The sequence below is a fragment of the Camelus dromedarius genome, chromosome X, assembly GCF_036321535.1.
Source record: "Camelus dromedarius isolate mCamDro1 chromosome X, mCamDro1.pat, whole genome shotgun sequence".
Lineage (NCBI taxonomy): Eukaryota > Metazoa > Chordata > Mammalia > Artiodactyla > Camelidae > Camelus > Camelus dromedarius.
In genome coordinates this window covers 87,107,537-87,124,974 of record NC_087472.1, presented here as the reverse complement: position 1 = coordinate 87,124,974, position 17,438 = coordinate 87,107,537, and the positions used below count along the sequence as shown (strand labels likewise).

The 17,438-nt window shown below is 41.5% G+C and overlaps 1 protein-coding gene across 1 annotated transcript; it reads left to right on the top strand.

Annotated features, from left to right (window-relative positions):
* Positions 1–7,407: 7,407 nt before the first annotated feature.
* LOC105105189 (melanoma-associated antigen B16) lies at positions 7,408–12,576 on the top strand. The gene is made up of 2 exons (XM_031446493.2): positions 7,408–7,463; positions 11,467–12,576. The coding sequence occupies exon 2, from the start codon at positions 11,533–11,535 to the stop codon at positions 12,574–12,576; it is 1,044 nt and encodes a 347-aa protein (XP_031302353.2). The 5' UTR covers positions 7,408–7,463; positions 11,467–11,532.
* Positions 12,577–17,438: the final 4,862 nt, after the last annotated feature.

The window sequence follows — 17,438 nt, the reverse complement described above, 5'->3', positions numbered from 1 at the left end:
TGTCTAGAAGTTGAACATAACTGAGATAGCATGGTAAACCAGAGTGACAGTTAAAAAGGAGTAAAGAGGCACGAGTCCAAGTGAGAAGAGTCACCTATAAATGTCCCAAAGGCATGGCCTTTTGCTCACTTAATAAACCGCATGTTCTTCAGTGAGAATTAAGTTTAAATTAGCTTTGCAGTGGGAAAATCAAATGTGTCGAAGTGTTCAGCAGAGAACAGATCACTCACATGGTGTCTCACAATTGAGACACTACAGCCTGGATTGCAAATTGGGTTTTCCCTTTTACTCTTGAATCCTAGGTGAACTAAACTGACAAAAGTAACATGGGTGTTTTGGGCCCTTTTCTAAATACATTTGATCACAGTTTGCAAAGTAATTGTTTTGCATACTCAGTGGTAAACATTTCCTGCTTTCCATAATAAAGGAAGGATGATTCCAACGACAAACAAGAACCCAGAGAGTAGCCTTTGGAAAGTTGTTTGAAGGCATTTAAATCTATTGTCAGGGGAGGTTATAGCTCAGTAGTACAGTGCCTGCTTAGTGTGCACAAGGTCCCAGGTTCAATCCCCAGTACTTCCATTAAATAAATACATAAACCTAATTACCTCCCCCCCCAAAAAAAAAAAAAATCTAATCAGGGAATTCACAGTATTTGCCCAACAGGGTATGTAACACACACAATGGGCCAGAGGCTTTTATATCTTATTTTCTTCCTGTTATTGAGCAGAAATGTCTATACATGTTATCCTATGCCTGTCCCACTATTATATGTTTCATGAACTGGAGCCAGATAATCTGTTTCTTTTATTTCACAGGTCCACAAAGAGAAGTATTGTGCCTCAGTAATGTATTTAACTATATACTCTCTCATAGTCTCATCTGCACATTTTTATTTCAGTTATATCTCAATAAAACTGGAAGAAAGAATAATAAAAATAAAGGAGCCCAATCTTCAAATAATCTTTCAACAACTCTGTTTACTAGCTATGAGCAGGACAGGCTCACTTATATGAGTGGAAGAGCATCTTTGCATTAATCAACAACTGAGATTTTTATCTGGGGCATCAACTGAAACATCACTCTAAATCAAACTAAAATACACAATATGATGTTTACTTTAGAAGCATCTCAGGCTTTATAGCAGTATTCAGTGCAGGCATTTTAAAACATTAGATTTATGAAATATTTTCTTGATGACTTATTTTAAACATTTAATATATATGTGTGTATCAGAGATCCAGCGTAGTTTTAAAGAGAAACTTTTTGTGAATAACTTTTCATTGCTCAACTATTTCTTATTAAAAGTAACTTGTGATATAGAAAGTATGAAGCATTGGGCATTTCATTCTTACACAGTTGCAGATTATTCAGAACCTTACCCACTTTCTATTATATTTTGTTCTCTCTTTTTTTAGTTGAAGTAGAGTTGATTTACAGTGTTGTTACAAGGTACTGAATATAGTTCCCAGTAGGACTTACTGTTTTTCTATTTTATCCATAGTAGTTAGTAGCTGCTAATCCCAAACTCCTAATTTATCCCTTTCCCCCTTTCCCCTTTGGTAACCATAAGTTTGTTTAATATATCTGTGAGTCTGTTTCTGTTTTGTAAATAAGTTCATTTGTATCATTTTTTTAGATTCCACATATAAGTGACATCATATGGTATATATATTTTTTCTCTTTCTGGCTTACTTCATTTAGTATGATGATCTCTAGGTCCATCTATGTTGGTGCAAATGGCATTATTTCATTCCTTTTTTATGGCTGAGTAGTATTCCATTGTGTATATATGTGTGTGTGTGTGTATATATATATACGTGTGTGTGTGTGTGTGTGTGTGTGTATATATATATATATATATATATATATATATATATATATATATCCCATCTTCTTTATCCAGTCATCCATCGATGGACATTTAGGTTGCTTGTCTTGGCTATTGTAGATAATGCTGCTATGAACATCGGGGTGCATGTACCTTTCGAATTGGAGTTTTCTCTGGATATATACCCAGGAGTAGGATTGTTGGATCATATAGTAACTCTATTTTTTGTTTTTTAAGGAATCTTCATACTGTTTTCCATAGTGGCTGCACCAAATTGCATTCCCCCCAACAGTCCTACTTTCTAATATTCTGAATTTTGTCCCTTAAATTGCCACCTATTGGTTGGCTTAAAATAACAGCCATAATCGCAGAAGCCAGCACCTCTTTGTCTTTTTACATTCATGCACACAAATAAAAATACAAACACAAACATACTCAGAGGAAATGAATAAATTACAGTCTGACAGTTCCTCAAAAACAAACAAAAAGCATTGTTACCGTATTACTCAGCAGTTTCACTCTGAGGTATATTTAAAGAGAAAAGAAAACATGCATTCACACAAAAATTTGTACATGAATTCTCAAAGCAGTGTCATTCAAAGTATCTCCAAAGTGAAATAACCCAAACATCCAACATCTGAAACAAGGATAATTCAGATGTATATCCTACAGTAGCATATTATTTAGCCACCAAAAAAGAGTGAAGTACTGATACAAAATGGATAAATCTTGACAACATTATGCTAAGTGGAAAAAACACTCACAAAAGACTACTGTATTTATATGAAATACCCATATTAGGCAAATTTAAGGAGACAGAAAGTAAGTTAGTGATTGCCTAGCAGAAGGTAGGGGGAAGTGGGGAGTGACTGCTTATAGGTACATGGTTTCTTTCTGGAGTAATAAACTTTTTTTTTAATTGAAATATATAGTCAGTTTATAATGTTGTGTCAGTTTCTGGTACACAGCATAATAGTTTAGTCATACATATACGTACATATATTCCTTTTCATATTCATTTCCATTATCAGTTACTACAAGATATTGAATATATTTCCTTGTGCTATACAGTATAAACTTGTTATTTATCAATTTTATATATAGTAGTCAGTATCTGCAAATCTTAAACTCCCAATTTATCCCTTCCCACCCTCTTTCCCCCCCGGTAACCATAAGTTTGTTTTCTATGTCTGTGAGTCTGTTTCTGTTTTGTAAATAAGTTTGTGCCTATCTCTCTCTTTTTTTTTTTTTTTTTTTAGATTCCACATTTAAGTGATATCATATCTTTCTTTCTCTTTCTGGCTTGCTTCACTTAGAATGGAAATCTCCAGGTCCATCCATGTTGCTACAAATGGCATAGTTTTGTTCCTTTTTATGGCTGAGTAGTATTCCATTGTATAAATATACCACATCTTCTTTATCCGGTCATCTTTCGATGGACATTTAGGTTTTTTCCATGTCTTGGCTATTGTAAACAGTGCTGCTATGAATATTGAGGTGCATGTATCTTTTTGAATTACGGTTCCCTCTGGATGTATGCCCAGGAGTGGGATTGCTGGGCCGTATGGTAAGTCTATTTTTAGTTTTTTGAGGAATTGCATACTGCTTTCCATAATGGCTACACCAAACTACATTCCCACCAACAGTGTAGGAAGGTTCCATTTTCTCCACAGCCTCTCCAGGATTTATCGTTCGTGGACTTTTGAATGATGGCCATTCTGACTGGTGTGAGGTGATACCTCATTGTAGTTTTGATTTGCGTTTCTCTGATAATTAGTGATATTGAGCATTTTTTCATGTGCCTATTGGCCATTTGTATGTTTTCATTGGAGAATTGCTTGGTTAGTTCTTCTGCCCATTTTTGGATTGGGTTCTTTTTGTTGTTGTTATTAAGTTGTATGAGCTATTTATATATTCTGGAAATTAAGGCTTTGTCAGTCTCATCTTTTGCAGACATTTTCTGCCATTCTGTACATTGTCTTTTTGTCTTGTTTATGGTTTCTGTTTCTGTGCAAAAGCTTATAAGTTTAATTAGGTCCCATTTGTTTATTTTTGCTTTTATTTCTGTTGCTTGGGTAGACTGCCCTCAGGGAACACTGCTAAGATTTATGTCAGAGAATGTTTTGCCTATGTTTTCTTCTAAGAGGTTTATAGTGTCTTGTCTGATGTTTCAATCTTTAAGCCATTTTGATTTCATTTTTGTGTATGGTCTGAGGGAGTTTTCTGACTTCATTGATTTATATGCAGCTGTCCAGTTTTCCCAACACCAATTGCTGAAGAGACTGTCATTATTCCATTGTATATTCTTGCCTCCTTTGTCAAAGATTAATTGACCTAAAGTCTGTGGGTTTATTTCTGGCCTCTGTATTCTGTTCCATTGATGCATATGTCTATTTTTGTGCCACTACCATGCTGTTTTGACTTTTGTAGCTCTGTAGTATTGTGTGAAGTCTGGGAGTGTTATGCCTCTAGCTTCATTCTTTTTTCTTCAGTAATACTTTGGCAATTCTGGGTCTTTTGTTGGAGTAATAAACTTTCAAATAGAAGAGACTGTGAATCAGAGAAGGCAGTTGAGCTATGCTTAGACTCCTGATCCACAAAAACTATCAGATAATAAATTTGCATGTGTTTTTTGTAACTGGTAAGTTTAGGTAATTTGTTACACAGCAACAGAAAACCAATGCATGAAGAATAGTCAGACATTTTCCCAGATATTAACTCTTCCTTTTTCTCTTTCTTCATTCCTATATTTCACATTTAAAACCTAAAGTGGTTACCATCTGACAAAAAAAATTGATTCATGTAACATTTGAGTAAGTAGAATGGTTCCTTGACTGTCAAGGATGAGGGCAGGTGGAATGACATATGTGGAGCAGAGATGGTTGAGTGCCTTCCTCTGGACTAGTGATTACCATGATTGACAAGATGATCTAGATGCCCCTCCTTTTCAAGTTCCCCTCAGCTTAGGACTCTGTGGACCTATTCCTTGGTGTCCACAGTAACATTTAAGTCTAAAGTCATTCAAACCAGGAACCACCCCCCGCCCCCCCCAACACAAATGAATGGTGGAAGATCCTCAGTTAGGCACTTCCAGCACACATCTTGTCAAATGTGGCAATAATTTACTTTATGGATGAGGCACTCCTCCCTCTGGGTTGACTAAGAGCTCCCTGCCCCCTGTGGAATTAGCTCAGGCTTCCTGAGTCCTGCACTCTCTCCACTCAGGTTCTCCTTGACTTCAGCGAATAGAGAGACCTGTGCCTTTCCCTTTAAATACTCCAAAACCCAGCCGGGGACCTCTGTAAGAGTCTCTGTGGAAGACAGCAGAATCTGTAGGACGCTATCACTTGGGCAAACGAAGAAGAGAGGCCCAGCTCCCAGTTTCATCACTCCCAGAAAAACACCTGTCCTGGTGGAAGAATAGGTGGGACTCTATTCCCATCACATATGGACACCCTGAGAAGGCACTGCACTAAGTCAATAATGTCCTCCTGTTTCTCAGTGTGTCTGTAATCAACATTATATTTTCTGGTGACTCGATCTGAAACAGCATAATCCAGTTTATAATTCTTGGAGAGGCAGACCAACTCAAGTCATCATGGGGGATGATGGAGCAGGAGGTAAAATGAATAGATTATTGGCTCAGATAGCATTCTCCCATCTAGAGCTAAGTCCCAGTTCCCACTTTTGAAAGTGAAGGCCCAAGAAGGAAAACTGTGTGGAACATGAGGAAAAAGTTCTTCTCCCCAGCTCCTGATGATTTACCTGATAGATATCCCTAGAGTTTTAAGTCTTTCTCCTCCAGATTGATTGATATTTTCAATGACCACTTCTGCTGGCTCTCCACTTCACAGAACACATATTGGTCCTTTATGTTATTTCTTCTATTATGTAATATCTATATAACATAATTTTATAAGAATTGTCAGTTACAAAAGAAACAAATAAGTGATATTAGTTAAATAATATATAAAATATAGGTTTAGAGGAGATTTAGATATTATCAGAGAACACTATAAATATGTTATAACAATACTTAAGCATAAACAAACAGCAGAAAAGGAAAGATTTCTGCCTATAGAAGATTTCTGGTAATAAATTTAGAAGAACTGCAAGAGTAAGACAATTTTCATTCTACAGCCCATAATGGAGAATGTAAAATGATCATAATTATCAGAGTGTGAAGATCACCAAAAAGGATCACACATACATGTTACATATGTACTAATGGAAGTATAAGCATCCCCTCTGGAGTGATCTTGCCAAAGAACATATTGACCAAAAAATACTAAACTGATAGGGCTTCTACTTCTATTGATAACTGTTACACTGCATGTCAGGTAAACAGGGCTCCTTGTCCTGTTCTTTGTATTATACCATATGTGTGAGAATTTTTATGAAAAATGATTTATTATAAATATCACGCCTGTAACTTTGAATATACGATTGGCAAGGTATTATTTAGCAAAATATAAATTGCAAAGGAGGCCCATTTGAAATAGGAAATTGTAATGGACAATTACAAATTGAAACTCTAAGCCAAGCCACCTAGATTAGGTTAGGTTTGGCAGCCAATTGCACCACATAATCGGGGAAAAACTAATCACTGTCCTGTGTATAGTTTCCAAATCACGGGCAGCAAAAAAAAATGAAATTGCTCCGTGTATTTTAACAAGCAGGCTCTCCTGGATACAAACTCCAGATTAGTGTGGAAAATCAAGAAAGGATTATTTGAGCCAAGCTCACTCCACTGTTCCAAACTGGACTCTGGAATACATAGCCGCAACAATAAGAATAGTAAAATAAACGAGAAGTATGAAAAATGCAAACAGGTAACATTCATCATCAGTATGTGATTTCTGCATATGCATTGTCCAATAACTTTGAAATATCAGGACTTTCAGAAATAATCATCTCAGCCCCTCCTTGTAAAAAGCAAACTTTTTAGAAGAGAATGTATGAAGGAGGCTAAGTCGGCCTGGCTAAATGAAGGAATAAGTGACTGTGACTTTTCTCTGACAGCCAACCCCCTGGCTTCTGCCTGTCTTTGCTGCAATTTCCCCTTTTCCCATTAAGGCTGGGCACGACCCATTCCAAGCATTGCAAGAACTGAAGTAAGTGAACTCACCAAGGTTTTGCTGCGATCGGGCATTTCCCAGGAAGCCTTCAGTCACAAGAAAGGAGCTAAAAAGAGAACTCCAATAATGAGGACACAGGAGATAAACAACAAAGAATAAAGTAGTATGACACAGACGGGCCAGCAGCTGGTTTTCACCCTAAAAGGCCCAGTCAGGGCTATCTGTATCAGATACCCACTCTGTTACTCTCCAGGGTTCTCAGGGACCTGAGGACCTTGCTATGAGGAACATGGCTTGGGCTCAACACAGCGAGGCATCCAGGGCCTGACAAGCCACTGTGTGGACTGCGAGCAAGACCAGCAGCCACCTCCACGCTGGAGCTGAGCGCATGCGCAGAGTCGGCACCTGCTCGTGGGCCCGGGAGGCCCCCGACAGGAATCACCGGAAGTCACGGCCTGTCACTTCCTCCTTCAGAGCGCGGCGCTGTGAGGGCTTGGATCTGAGGCGCGGACGTGGCAGCAGCGGGAGGAGCCCCAGGTGCCGCAAGGTGTCAGGTGAGACTCTAAACGAGGACTGAGGGGACCACCCGCTCCAGGAAGGAGGAGGCCCACCTGATTAGAACCCCACCCTAACCCCGGGAGGCGCGGGCAGTTTAGGCCGACCTACCACGCACTTCTTCGGCAGTCTGGTTGAGGTGGTGGCCTCCCTGAGTGAGTCCTGAGGAGAATTCCCCCCAAACAGGACTGAGTCCTGAGGAGAATTCCCCCCAGACAGGACTGAGTCCTGAGGAGAATTCCCCCCAGACAGGACTGAGTCCTGAGGAGAATTCCCCCCAGACAGGACTGAGTCCTGAGGAGAATTCCCTCTGAGCCTCGGCCGAGAGATCAGCCCTGAGAGGCCCCGGGCAACGGGAGCCGGAAATGCTGCTGCTGACCTCGGCGTCCGGAGTCTGAGGGAGGGGAGGCCTTAGTCTGGGGTAGACGGTATCATGTCACCATAGGAAGGCGTCTCAGGTCCTGCAGGAGTCCCGGTGACGACCCCGAGTGAATTCTTAGGGTTCCTCAGACCACAGGACAGAGGATGTGGCACAGCGACTACACCCGCGGTCAGCTCTCAGTGTTCTGTCATGAGATTCTCCTCACTTCCATTTTGAGGGTCTCAACAGAGATGAGGCCTTGGTGGGGTCGGGGTGGCGGGGGGAGGAGTGGGGGCAGAGCTGAGGCAGTAGATGGTAGTGGGCACATTAGCAACCAGTGTCCAGTTTGAGGAGCACATGGGAGGATTGTGGGCCTAGCCAACTTGTGGTAGAGGGGGCTCTACAGAGCCCTTCCCCTGTGTCACCCCTGAGAGATCCAGGGAATGATGCAGACAGAGGGTCTCAGGAAGGTAAAGGATTTGTTTGAATAGACTATGTTAAGTCAGCAAGATCTCAGGCACTGACAGGTGTTAACTGAGTTAATTTGAAGGGCAAACTTACCACATAAAAGTGTGGTCGCACAGATCACAGGGAGTTCTTGGAGATTCCGAGCGCTGATAGCCAGTGTATTCACTGGGAAGTGAGACCTTATTGTGAGTGGACAAACTCTGGTCACAAGGATAGATCCCACACCATCCTTATTTTCAAGGTGAGAACCCCACGATAAGACCATCTGGACCATAAATTTTAGAACAGAGAACCCCCGTGGTGTTCCTTCCTGCCACTTAGGTCAATCCTAGAAGGTTCCTGTAAGACATGAGCACATGTCCGACAACTTCACATCATCCTTTTTGTTTTCAATGAGATATAAGCTTTGGTCAAAGAGAAAGTCAGGTTATCTGAAGGTGGTTTCCCAGTTGCTTAAAGAATTCAAAGTGAGGACCCTGCGTTAGGACTGAGGTGAACCCCAGAACACAGGTGGCCTCAGAGTGTCCACACATGTCAGCCCTGGGAGTCTGTGGGTATGGATATCTGGGTGAAATGTCCCCTCACTTCCTCCTTGGTGGCCACTTGTAAGTGAGTCTTTAACATAAGGAGTGAAAAACAATCAGCAGAGAGAAGTCGCATAGAGTGCCAGGACCTCAGGTGGAGACACTGAGTGAGGACTAAGGGTACACCCGTTACAGTACAGGTGGGGTCTCCATGAGCTCCACTCTGCCTCTGTATTTAGCCCCTGGAAACCTGAGGCAGGAGTGGTCAGAATTCTCACCTTCTACCTTCATCTTCAGAGGGCTCAGAGAAGTGACTGTGTTTGTCTGAGTGGTGACCTAAGGATTTAAAAAAGGAAAGTGCAAAAAGGGCTTCCAGGAACTTACTGAGACACAGAATTAGGACCGAGGGTATCAGCCACTCTAGGACAGAGGGGCCCCAACAGAGGTGTACTCTTACTGTCAGTCCAGGGTGTTTCAGGTAGGGATCACCTGATAAGATGTTGCTCTTCTCACTTCTTGGGCTTTTAGTGAGAAGAATGTTTGAATACAGGGGACTCACAGCACATTAGGTGAGTAGAGGATGAGTCCCAAGGCCAGTTAAGACTTACATAAGGTCGAGGCTTGAGGGGCCTGACCACCACAAAATAGATGGGCCGTGAAGTGTCTAGCCCCACTGTCAGCACCGATGAGCCTGGCTATGTTGATTATATGAGATTTCTCATCCCTTCCTTCTCAGTTGTCTTGGGGAGGAATGACCTTTTTCTGGCAGGGGTGGCATTAGGTAGCAGAAGGTGTGGACAGAGACCCAACAAGTGGCCAAAATAAAGGCACTAAGCGAGGGCTGATACAATCATCCATCCCAGAAGTTAGGGCCTGTGTGTAAGTTAACTTTAGCCCAATTTCCCTCCTGGGAGGCCTTGTGCAAAGCTGTTAGGCAGAGACATTGCCACATTTCCTGTTCTCAGAGAGATGAAGGTCAGGGTATGAATGTGACATAGGATCCCAGGACCTTTTGTAAGTTAAAAGAAGGGCCCAAAGTGAGGCTTATGGGGATACCACTCCATAACAGATTGTCTCAAAAGAGCTCTATTTTGCTGTCACCCTTTGGAAACTCTGGATGTGACATTCCCTTAGTTTCTCCTCAAGGGTCAGAGATGTGACTCTTTGGTGTGAGGAAACAACATCGGGTCGGCAGAGAGGAGGAGCCTCACACATTGGCAAGTTGCAAGGTGTAGACCTTACTTGAGCAAAGGGCTGTTAACTCTCTAGAGTATAGATCAGAACCCATGATACCTCCTGACTCTATAGTCATTCCCTGGGAAGTCCCAAACAAGGATGTCTGGACATCTCGCCAGATCTCTTCATGTACTGGAGTCCTAGGGAGATGGCAGTCTTGTCTGAAGGTGACGGGTTCAAATCAGCAGCGGATAGAGTAACCAGGTAGTACAGAAGTCTGTATGGAGACACAGAGTAAGGGCTGAATGGAATCCACCCTACAACATAGGGTCATCAAAGAGCCCCTGTACTCTTATCAGCCCAGGGAATTCTAGTCAGAGATCACGTGACAAGATCGGTCTCTTCCTTCTTGGGGTTTCAGACAAGTGAGGTCCTTGGTATATGTGCCTACATCATATACATCATAGGAGGTCAGCAGAGGAAGGAGTCTAAGGCCTGTCATGGATTAAGGTGGGATCCTGAGTGAGACTGAAGTGATCCACTCACCCTAGTACAGAGGGAGGTCCACAATTTCTAGCTTCTGCTGTAATACCAGAGAAGCCCTAGTAGCAGTGAATAGACAGTGTCCTTCCTTCCTTCCTTCCTTCTTGTGTGACTCAGGAAAATAAGGCTTTCTTATCTGCAGAGGGATTGGCATTATTTTGCAGAGTGGACAGGCCTGTGATACCACCAGTAGCCAAGGCAAGGACTCTGAAGGAAAACTGAAGGACCACCAACCCCTGTAGATTGGGGATCACAGAGTATAGCCCTGCTGTATTGTCAGAGCTGAGAGGCTATGGGCAAGGTGTCAGGTGGACTTAACCTTTACCTTGTCCACATATCAGGAGGTAGAGAATTTGCTCTGAGGGGACAGTGTTACATCAGCAGAAGAGATCTAGGACATTATTGCATTCAAAGTAAGACAAGTAAATGAGAACTGGGGGGACCACTGACACCAGTTGTGATAGTATTCAGAGTGTAGCTCCTGCTGTCAGCCCAGGGAAAACCCAGAAGACCAGGGAAAACCTGCACTCTTCCTCCTGAGTTGTCTTAGGAGATGGGACTTTGGACTTAGGAGGACAGCCTCGTATTAGCATGGGTGAAATGATCCGTGTCCTATCTAATGCCAAGGTAATGAACCTAAGTGAGGACTGATAGGACCACACTCCTTGGAACAGTAACGGTGCTGTAGTGCCCACCACAACTGCCTAGTGTGATCCCTGAGAATTCTCAGCCTGGTTGGCTGCCTGGACCCTGAGGAGCATTCACATTTCCTCCATCATGTTTTGCAGGACAGAGCAACCAGGGGGTCAGGAGACCTGTGAGGCCCTATAGCACTGTTGTCAGGAGAAGTTCATTCGAGGCAGCTTTGATCAAACCCTCATTGTTGAGTTTACCAGTTAAGCCCACTCGTACCTGCCTTCTTTCCCTTAGGTGGTGATTCCCCATCGCCCATTCTGTTCTCCACACTCCTGCCAATTGCCACCCACAACCGTCAACATGCCGCAGCATCAGAAGACTCCACAATGCCCACAGGATCAGTGCCTTCAGACCCTCAGTAAGACCCAGGGTCTGGAGGTGGCACAGGTCTCCAGGGCTCTGGAGGAGACCCATCTCTCCTCCCGTCCTCTAATGCCTGGCAATTCGAAGGAGCCTCTTGAGGCAGCTGCATCCAGCCCTCCTGAGGATGCTCAGAGTTTCTACGCATCTTCCGTTGCCATCACGGCCACCTCATCCAACAAATCAGATGAGGTCTCCATGAGCCAAGAGGAAGAGGATAGTCCAGATACCTCACAGGCTGTGCCAGACCCCAAGAATGTGCCCATAGATGCTCTAGATGAGGATGTGGCTATGTTGGTCAGTTTCCTGCTGTTCAAGTATCAAATGAAAGAGCCAGTAACAAAGGCAGATATGTTGAAGATTGTCACCAACAAGTGTGAAGTCCACTTTCCTGAGATCTTCCTGAGAGCCTCTGAGCGCATGGAGATGATCTTTGGCCTTGATCTAGTGGAAGTGGATCCCACCAACCACCGCTATGGCCTCTTCATCAAATTGGGCCTCACCTATGATGGGATGCTGCACAGTGAAGTGGGCGTGCCGAAGACCGGCATCCTGATACTTGTCCTGGGCGTGATCTTCATGAAGGGCAACCATGCCACCGAAGACGAGGTCTGGGAAGTTCTGAATTTGACAGGAATATATTCTGGGAGGAAGCACTACATCTTCGGAGAGCCCAGGAAGCTCATCACCAAAGATTTTGTGAAAGAAAAATACCTGGAGTACCGCCAAGTGGCCAACACTGATCCTGCACAATTTGAATTCCTGTGGGGCCCAAGAGCCCACGCAGAAACCACCAAGATGAAGGTCCTGGAGTTTGTCGCCAAGGTTCATGGGACTGACCCAAGCTCTTTCCCACCTCAGTATGAGGAGGCTTTGCAAGATGAAGAAGAGAGAGCCAGAGCCAGTATTTCAGGCAGGGCTGTCTCTCCTTCCGTGGCCACTGCAAGTTCCAGTGCCAAGGCTAGCAGCTTCTCCCACACCTAGGGGAGTCGGGGGTGGTTTCTTCATGCATTGATGGAAGAGGCAGTTAGTGTTTGTAGAATTTAGGTCTGAGGTGTGGCTGAAAGGAAGACGGTGTATAACCCTATGTGTTCTTATTTTATATGATTAGTTTGAAATTTTAGTCTTATTTTTTGAGATACGTGTTATTCAAATATTATTTCTTTTAATATAGATTTAAGTAGCTTCAGGATCTTCAGATTTATAAATGTTGTTAACTTTACATTTAGTGCTATAATGAGGTTGTTTTTTTTTTAATGTGATACTGGGAATTGAACCCAGGACCTCATGCATTCTAATAAGCATGCACTGTACCACTGAGCTGTTACCTCCCCTTTCCCCCATAATGAGTTTAAAGTAAGAATTTTGTTAAAAAATAAAAAGTTTTTAAAACAAGCTGTGAAACCATCCATCTTATTTTGTCACCTGAAATAAGAAAATGGCATTGCTATAGGCGTTTTCTTAGAAATGTGATGGATCAGTTTTAAGATAGCTGGGATTAATAAGGAAAAATAGAGTTGGAAAAATAAAAGATATTAAAGCATTCTTATCCCTTTTAGTTCTTGTTTTATAAAATTAAATGAAATATACATGAATAAGTAAGAAATAAATGTTAATAAATTAGACCTTAGGCTCATTGGACCATTTATTCCCTAAACTTCAGTGAACACCTACTCTTTGGAAAGCACAGCACTAGTACTGGGAATGCTGAGATTAAGAATTCAGGCCCTGCTCATAGGGTTTAACATATAGAGCAATAATCTTTTAAGGATAATGGTGGATCTTCTATATCCTAAAGGACAAGTAAAATGAAGGAGTGAGTAGAGAAAGGTGGAGAATCCTGTAAGACTGTTAAAGTGTTAACTGCTGTTAGGTCCTGGCAGTTTGGGACTTTGGGAAACTTCAGATCCTTCAGTGGGAGTTGATTTTACATAAAACTGGATGATGGGCCGAGCTGACAACTGACCATTGCCTAGGAGAGCCAGTGCTCGTGTCATTCAAGGGAAAATTTCACTAAGCTGTGTTTAGTGTGATTTGGCAAATAATAAGCAAGAGTTAAAATTTTGGTGGGGATACATGGGTTGCATGGAAGGTACAGGGGAGGAAAGATAGTTTTCCCTCTACTTGTTTATTCTCTGAGACTCCCTTGTAAGAGAAAGATAACTTAATAGCAGAAAAGCATATTTAATTTTGTTTGTAAGTATAGGAGCATCCCAAATATGAGACTCAAGTAACTAGAGCAGGAATCTTTTATACCTTTCAGACGAAGAAACTATTTTTGAAGAATTGACGTGAAAAAGGGGTTTGGACTAGGGTTACTAGGTGTTGAAGAAACAACAGTGTTTATTTATATAGCCTTGCTGGCCCTAAATTCTTTGTCTTTGGTGGTAAGGATGCCTTAAACCCTTCCTGGTATAGGGAGGGTGCATTTCATAGGGAGATTTATCTCCTGCTTTCACAGGGACAAAGTAGGCTTAGAGTATCCTTCTTGCATCAAGTGTTTCTCAAGTACTTTCAGTTCAAAATAACCTATATGCTGAAGGGCAGTAATCTCTCCTTATCCATGATTTCACTTTTTGAGCTTTCAGTTACCCATGGTCAACTGTGATCCAAAAATATTAAACAGAAAATTCTGGAAGCAAGTAATCCATTAGTTTTAAGTTGCACACCATTCTAAGCACTGTGATGAAATCCCATGCTGTCCTGCTTCATCCCATCTGGGACATGAATCACTTTGTCCAGCGTATCCTGCCTGTTATTCCCTTAGTAGCCTTGTCAGATCAACTGTCACAGTGCTTCAAGATAAGAGGTTCAAGTACCTCTTACTTAATAATGGCTCAAACACAAGTGCAGTGATGCTTCCAATTTGGATATTCTTTTACTGTACCTAGTTTATAAATTAAGCTGTATCCTAGATGTGTATATATAATAAAGATAGTACCTATAGGGTTCAGTACTATCAGTCGTTCCAGGCATCCACTGCTGTGCTTGGAGCGTATCCCCTTGGAAATGGGGGGACTACTGTGTTAAGAACCCCTAAAAAGTGCAGCTGGCGGGGAGGAGAGGTGTTGGTCCTTGAAACAAATTCTAGGAAATCTGAATTACATCCAGCTGGGGATGACATTCCTTCCCCCAAATTAAAGAACGTAAACTCTGAGGGGAAATGTTTTCGCTTGTTTGTTTCTTTCTTTGCGGCTTCATTGAGATATAATTGACGTACAGCACTGTGCAAGTTTAAGGTGTACAGTAGAGCATAATAATCAGACTTACAACATGAAATGATTATTGCAATAGGTTTAGTAAACATATGTCACCTCTTATAGATACAAAATTCAGAAAACAAATTTTTTTCCGTATGATGCAAACTCAGGATTTACTCTCTTAACAACTTGTATATCTAACATAGAACAGTATTAATTGTATTTGTCATTTTTGTACATTACATATGTGGTATTTATTTATCTTCTAACTGGAAGTTTGTACCTTTCAACCACTTTCATACAATTTCTTCTCCCTCTACGCCCTGCCTCTGGTAACCACAAACTGGTTTCTTTTTCTGTCAGTTTGTTTGGGGGGGAAATTTTAAAGTTTTACTTGCTGATAAACATTTTTGTCTGATTTAATATACCATGTTCATAGCACTTTTGTGTTCTAAAAAAAAAAAGCCTAGATTTAGAAAACACACACTAATAAAAATGCACTCTCACACACCCAGGTGAGGATGTAGGGTTTGGAGTCAACATAATCACAGCAATAACTCTCATTCTTTAAAGCCCTACAATATTCCAGGCACTGTGCCTTGTATATTATATACTTCATACACATTACAACAGTCCCAGAAGACAGTACTTATCAAACCAAATTCACATAAAAGATCCTCAGGCTCAAAGAGCTTGTGATTTCACATGTCTAGTATGTAACAGAGCTGTCACAAGACCTTTTCTCCAAATTTGTCTGGAACCCACTATGTTCCATTCTTCCCATCCTGAATCAGACCTTTTGTTCCTTAAGTTATTTCTCTTCTCACTACTCCTTAATGTCTCTCAGGATATAGGAAAAAGGATATTGAAACCAGAAACTTAAAGTAGGTTTAAAGAAAGAAGGTTGAAATAAAAAACACAATTTGAGGGTTGTCTGTGAGCTCTAAGGTCTTGAGAGCTGACTCTGCCTCAGGGCTGGCATTTTTATCAGCTCCTGCTCTCTCTGCAATACAGCACCCTTCCCCTGGTCTTCTCCAATGAACCCTCTTGTACAAACTGGAAGCTGACCTGCTGGCCAGCTCTTTAGACCTGCTTCCAGTGGAACAAACAGTGAAATTCACCTGCCTTCCCCTGAGTTAGGGCATTCCAGCTCCCTGGTGGTCCCATCCCTTACCTGTACCCCTGTGATAGCAACATCCTCTTCCACATAAAAGGTAACCTGATGTTGAAAGTTGGACCTGGCCACCCACTGGGCTTCTCTGCCTCATTCTCAAAATGTTTTCCCAAAGAGCTGGTGAATATAGTGTGATTTGTCATAGAATCTGCTAATTTGGGGGATAGAACCCTGAAGTTGGAGAGAAGATTTTGAAACCACCTTGATATTTGCAATTGAATTCTAATGAGTTTTTTTTTAATAGACTTTATTTTTTTTTAGAGCAGTTTCAGGTTTACAGCAGAATTGAGCAGAAAATACAGAGTTCCCACATAGCCCTCCCCATCCACACATACATACTCCCCTACCCTCAGCATCCCTCATCAGTGTGGCATATTTGGTACAATTGATGAACCAACATGGGCACATGATTATCAACCAAAATCAACCATAGCTTACAGTAGGGTTTACTGTTGATGTTGTACATTCTATGGGTTTTGACAAATGCATAATGACATGTAGCCACCACTATAGTATCATACAGAATAATTTCATTGCCCTAAAAATCCCTTGTGCTCCATCTGTTCATTCCTCCCTCCCTCCCTCTCCCTAAACCCCTGGAAACCACGAACTTTTTATTGTTTCTGTAGCGGTGCCTTTTCCAGAATGGCATTTGGGTGGAATCATAGTTTGTAGCCTTTTCAGACTGGCTTCTTTCACTTACTAATGTCTTTCAAGTTTCTTCTATGTCTTTCATGGCTTGATAGATTTTTTTTTTTACTGCACGTGTGTTTTTAAATTTACATATATATACTGTTCATTGTTTCTAAGAACATTTAGAGCTTTAGCTTTTTAAACTTACATAGTTATCAAAGGAATAAAGCCAACCACAAAATAAGAATTAACTCAAAAAGATACATATACCCTGCTATTAACAGCAACATTATTTATATAATTGCCAAGATAGGGAAGCATCCTAAGTGCACATCAATAGATGAGTGGATAATGGAGATGCTATATATATATATATACACACACATACATACATGTAATGGATAGAACTCATCCATAGAAAGAAGGGTATTTTGCCATTTGTGGCCCTTCATTCACTGTTTTTTTTTCACTTGAAAAACCAGAATTTTTTAACTGGCAGAGACATTTCCATTACATCAAAAACAACAAAATTCCTAGAAATAAACTTAACCAAGAAAGTTACCTATACTCTGAAAATCAAAATGGCACAAAGAAATGGAAAGATTTCTTGCGCTGTTGGGATTGGAAGAATCCACACTACTCAAAGCGATCCACAGATCCAACACAAGCCCCATCAATATACTTGTGACATTCCTCACAGAACTAGAACAAACAATTCCAAAATTTACAAGGAACCACAAAAGACCCCGAACAGCCAAAGCAATCTTTTGTAGGTCTCTTTTTTGTTGTTGTTGTTCTCTTTTCTTACGGTTTGATGACCGAGAAGATCCTTTAACATT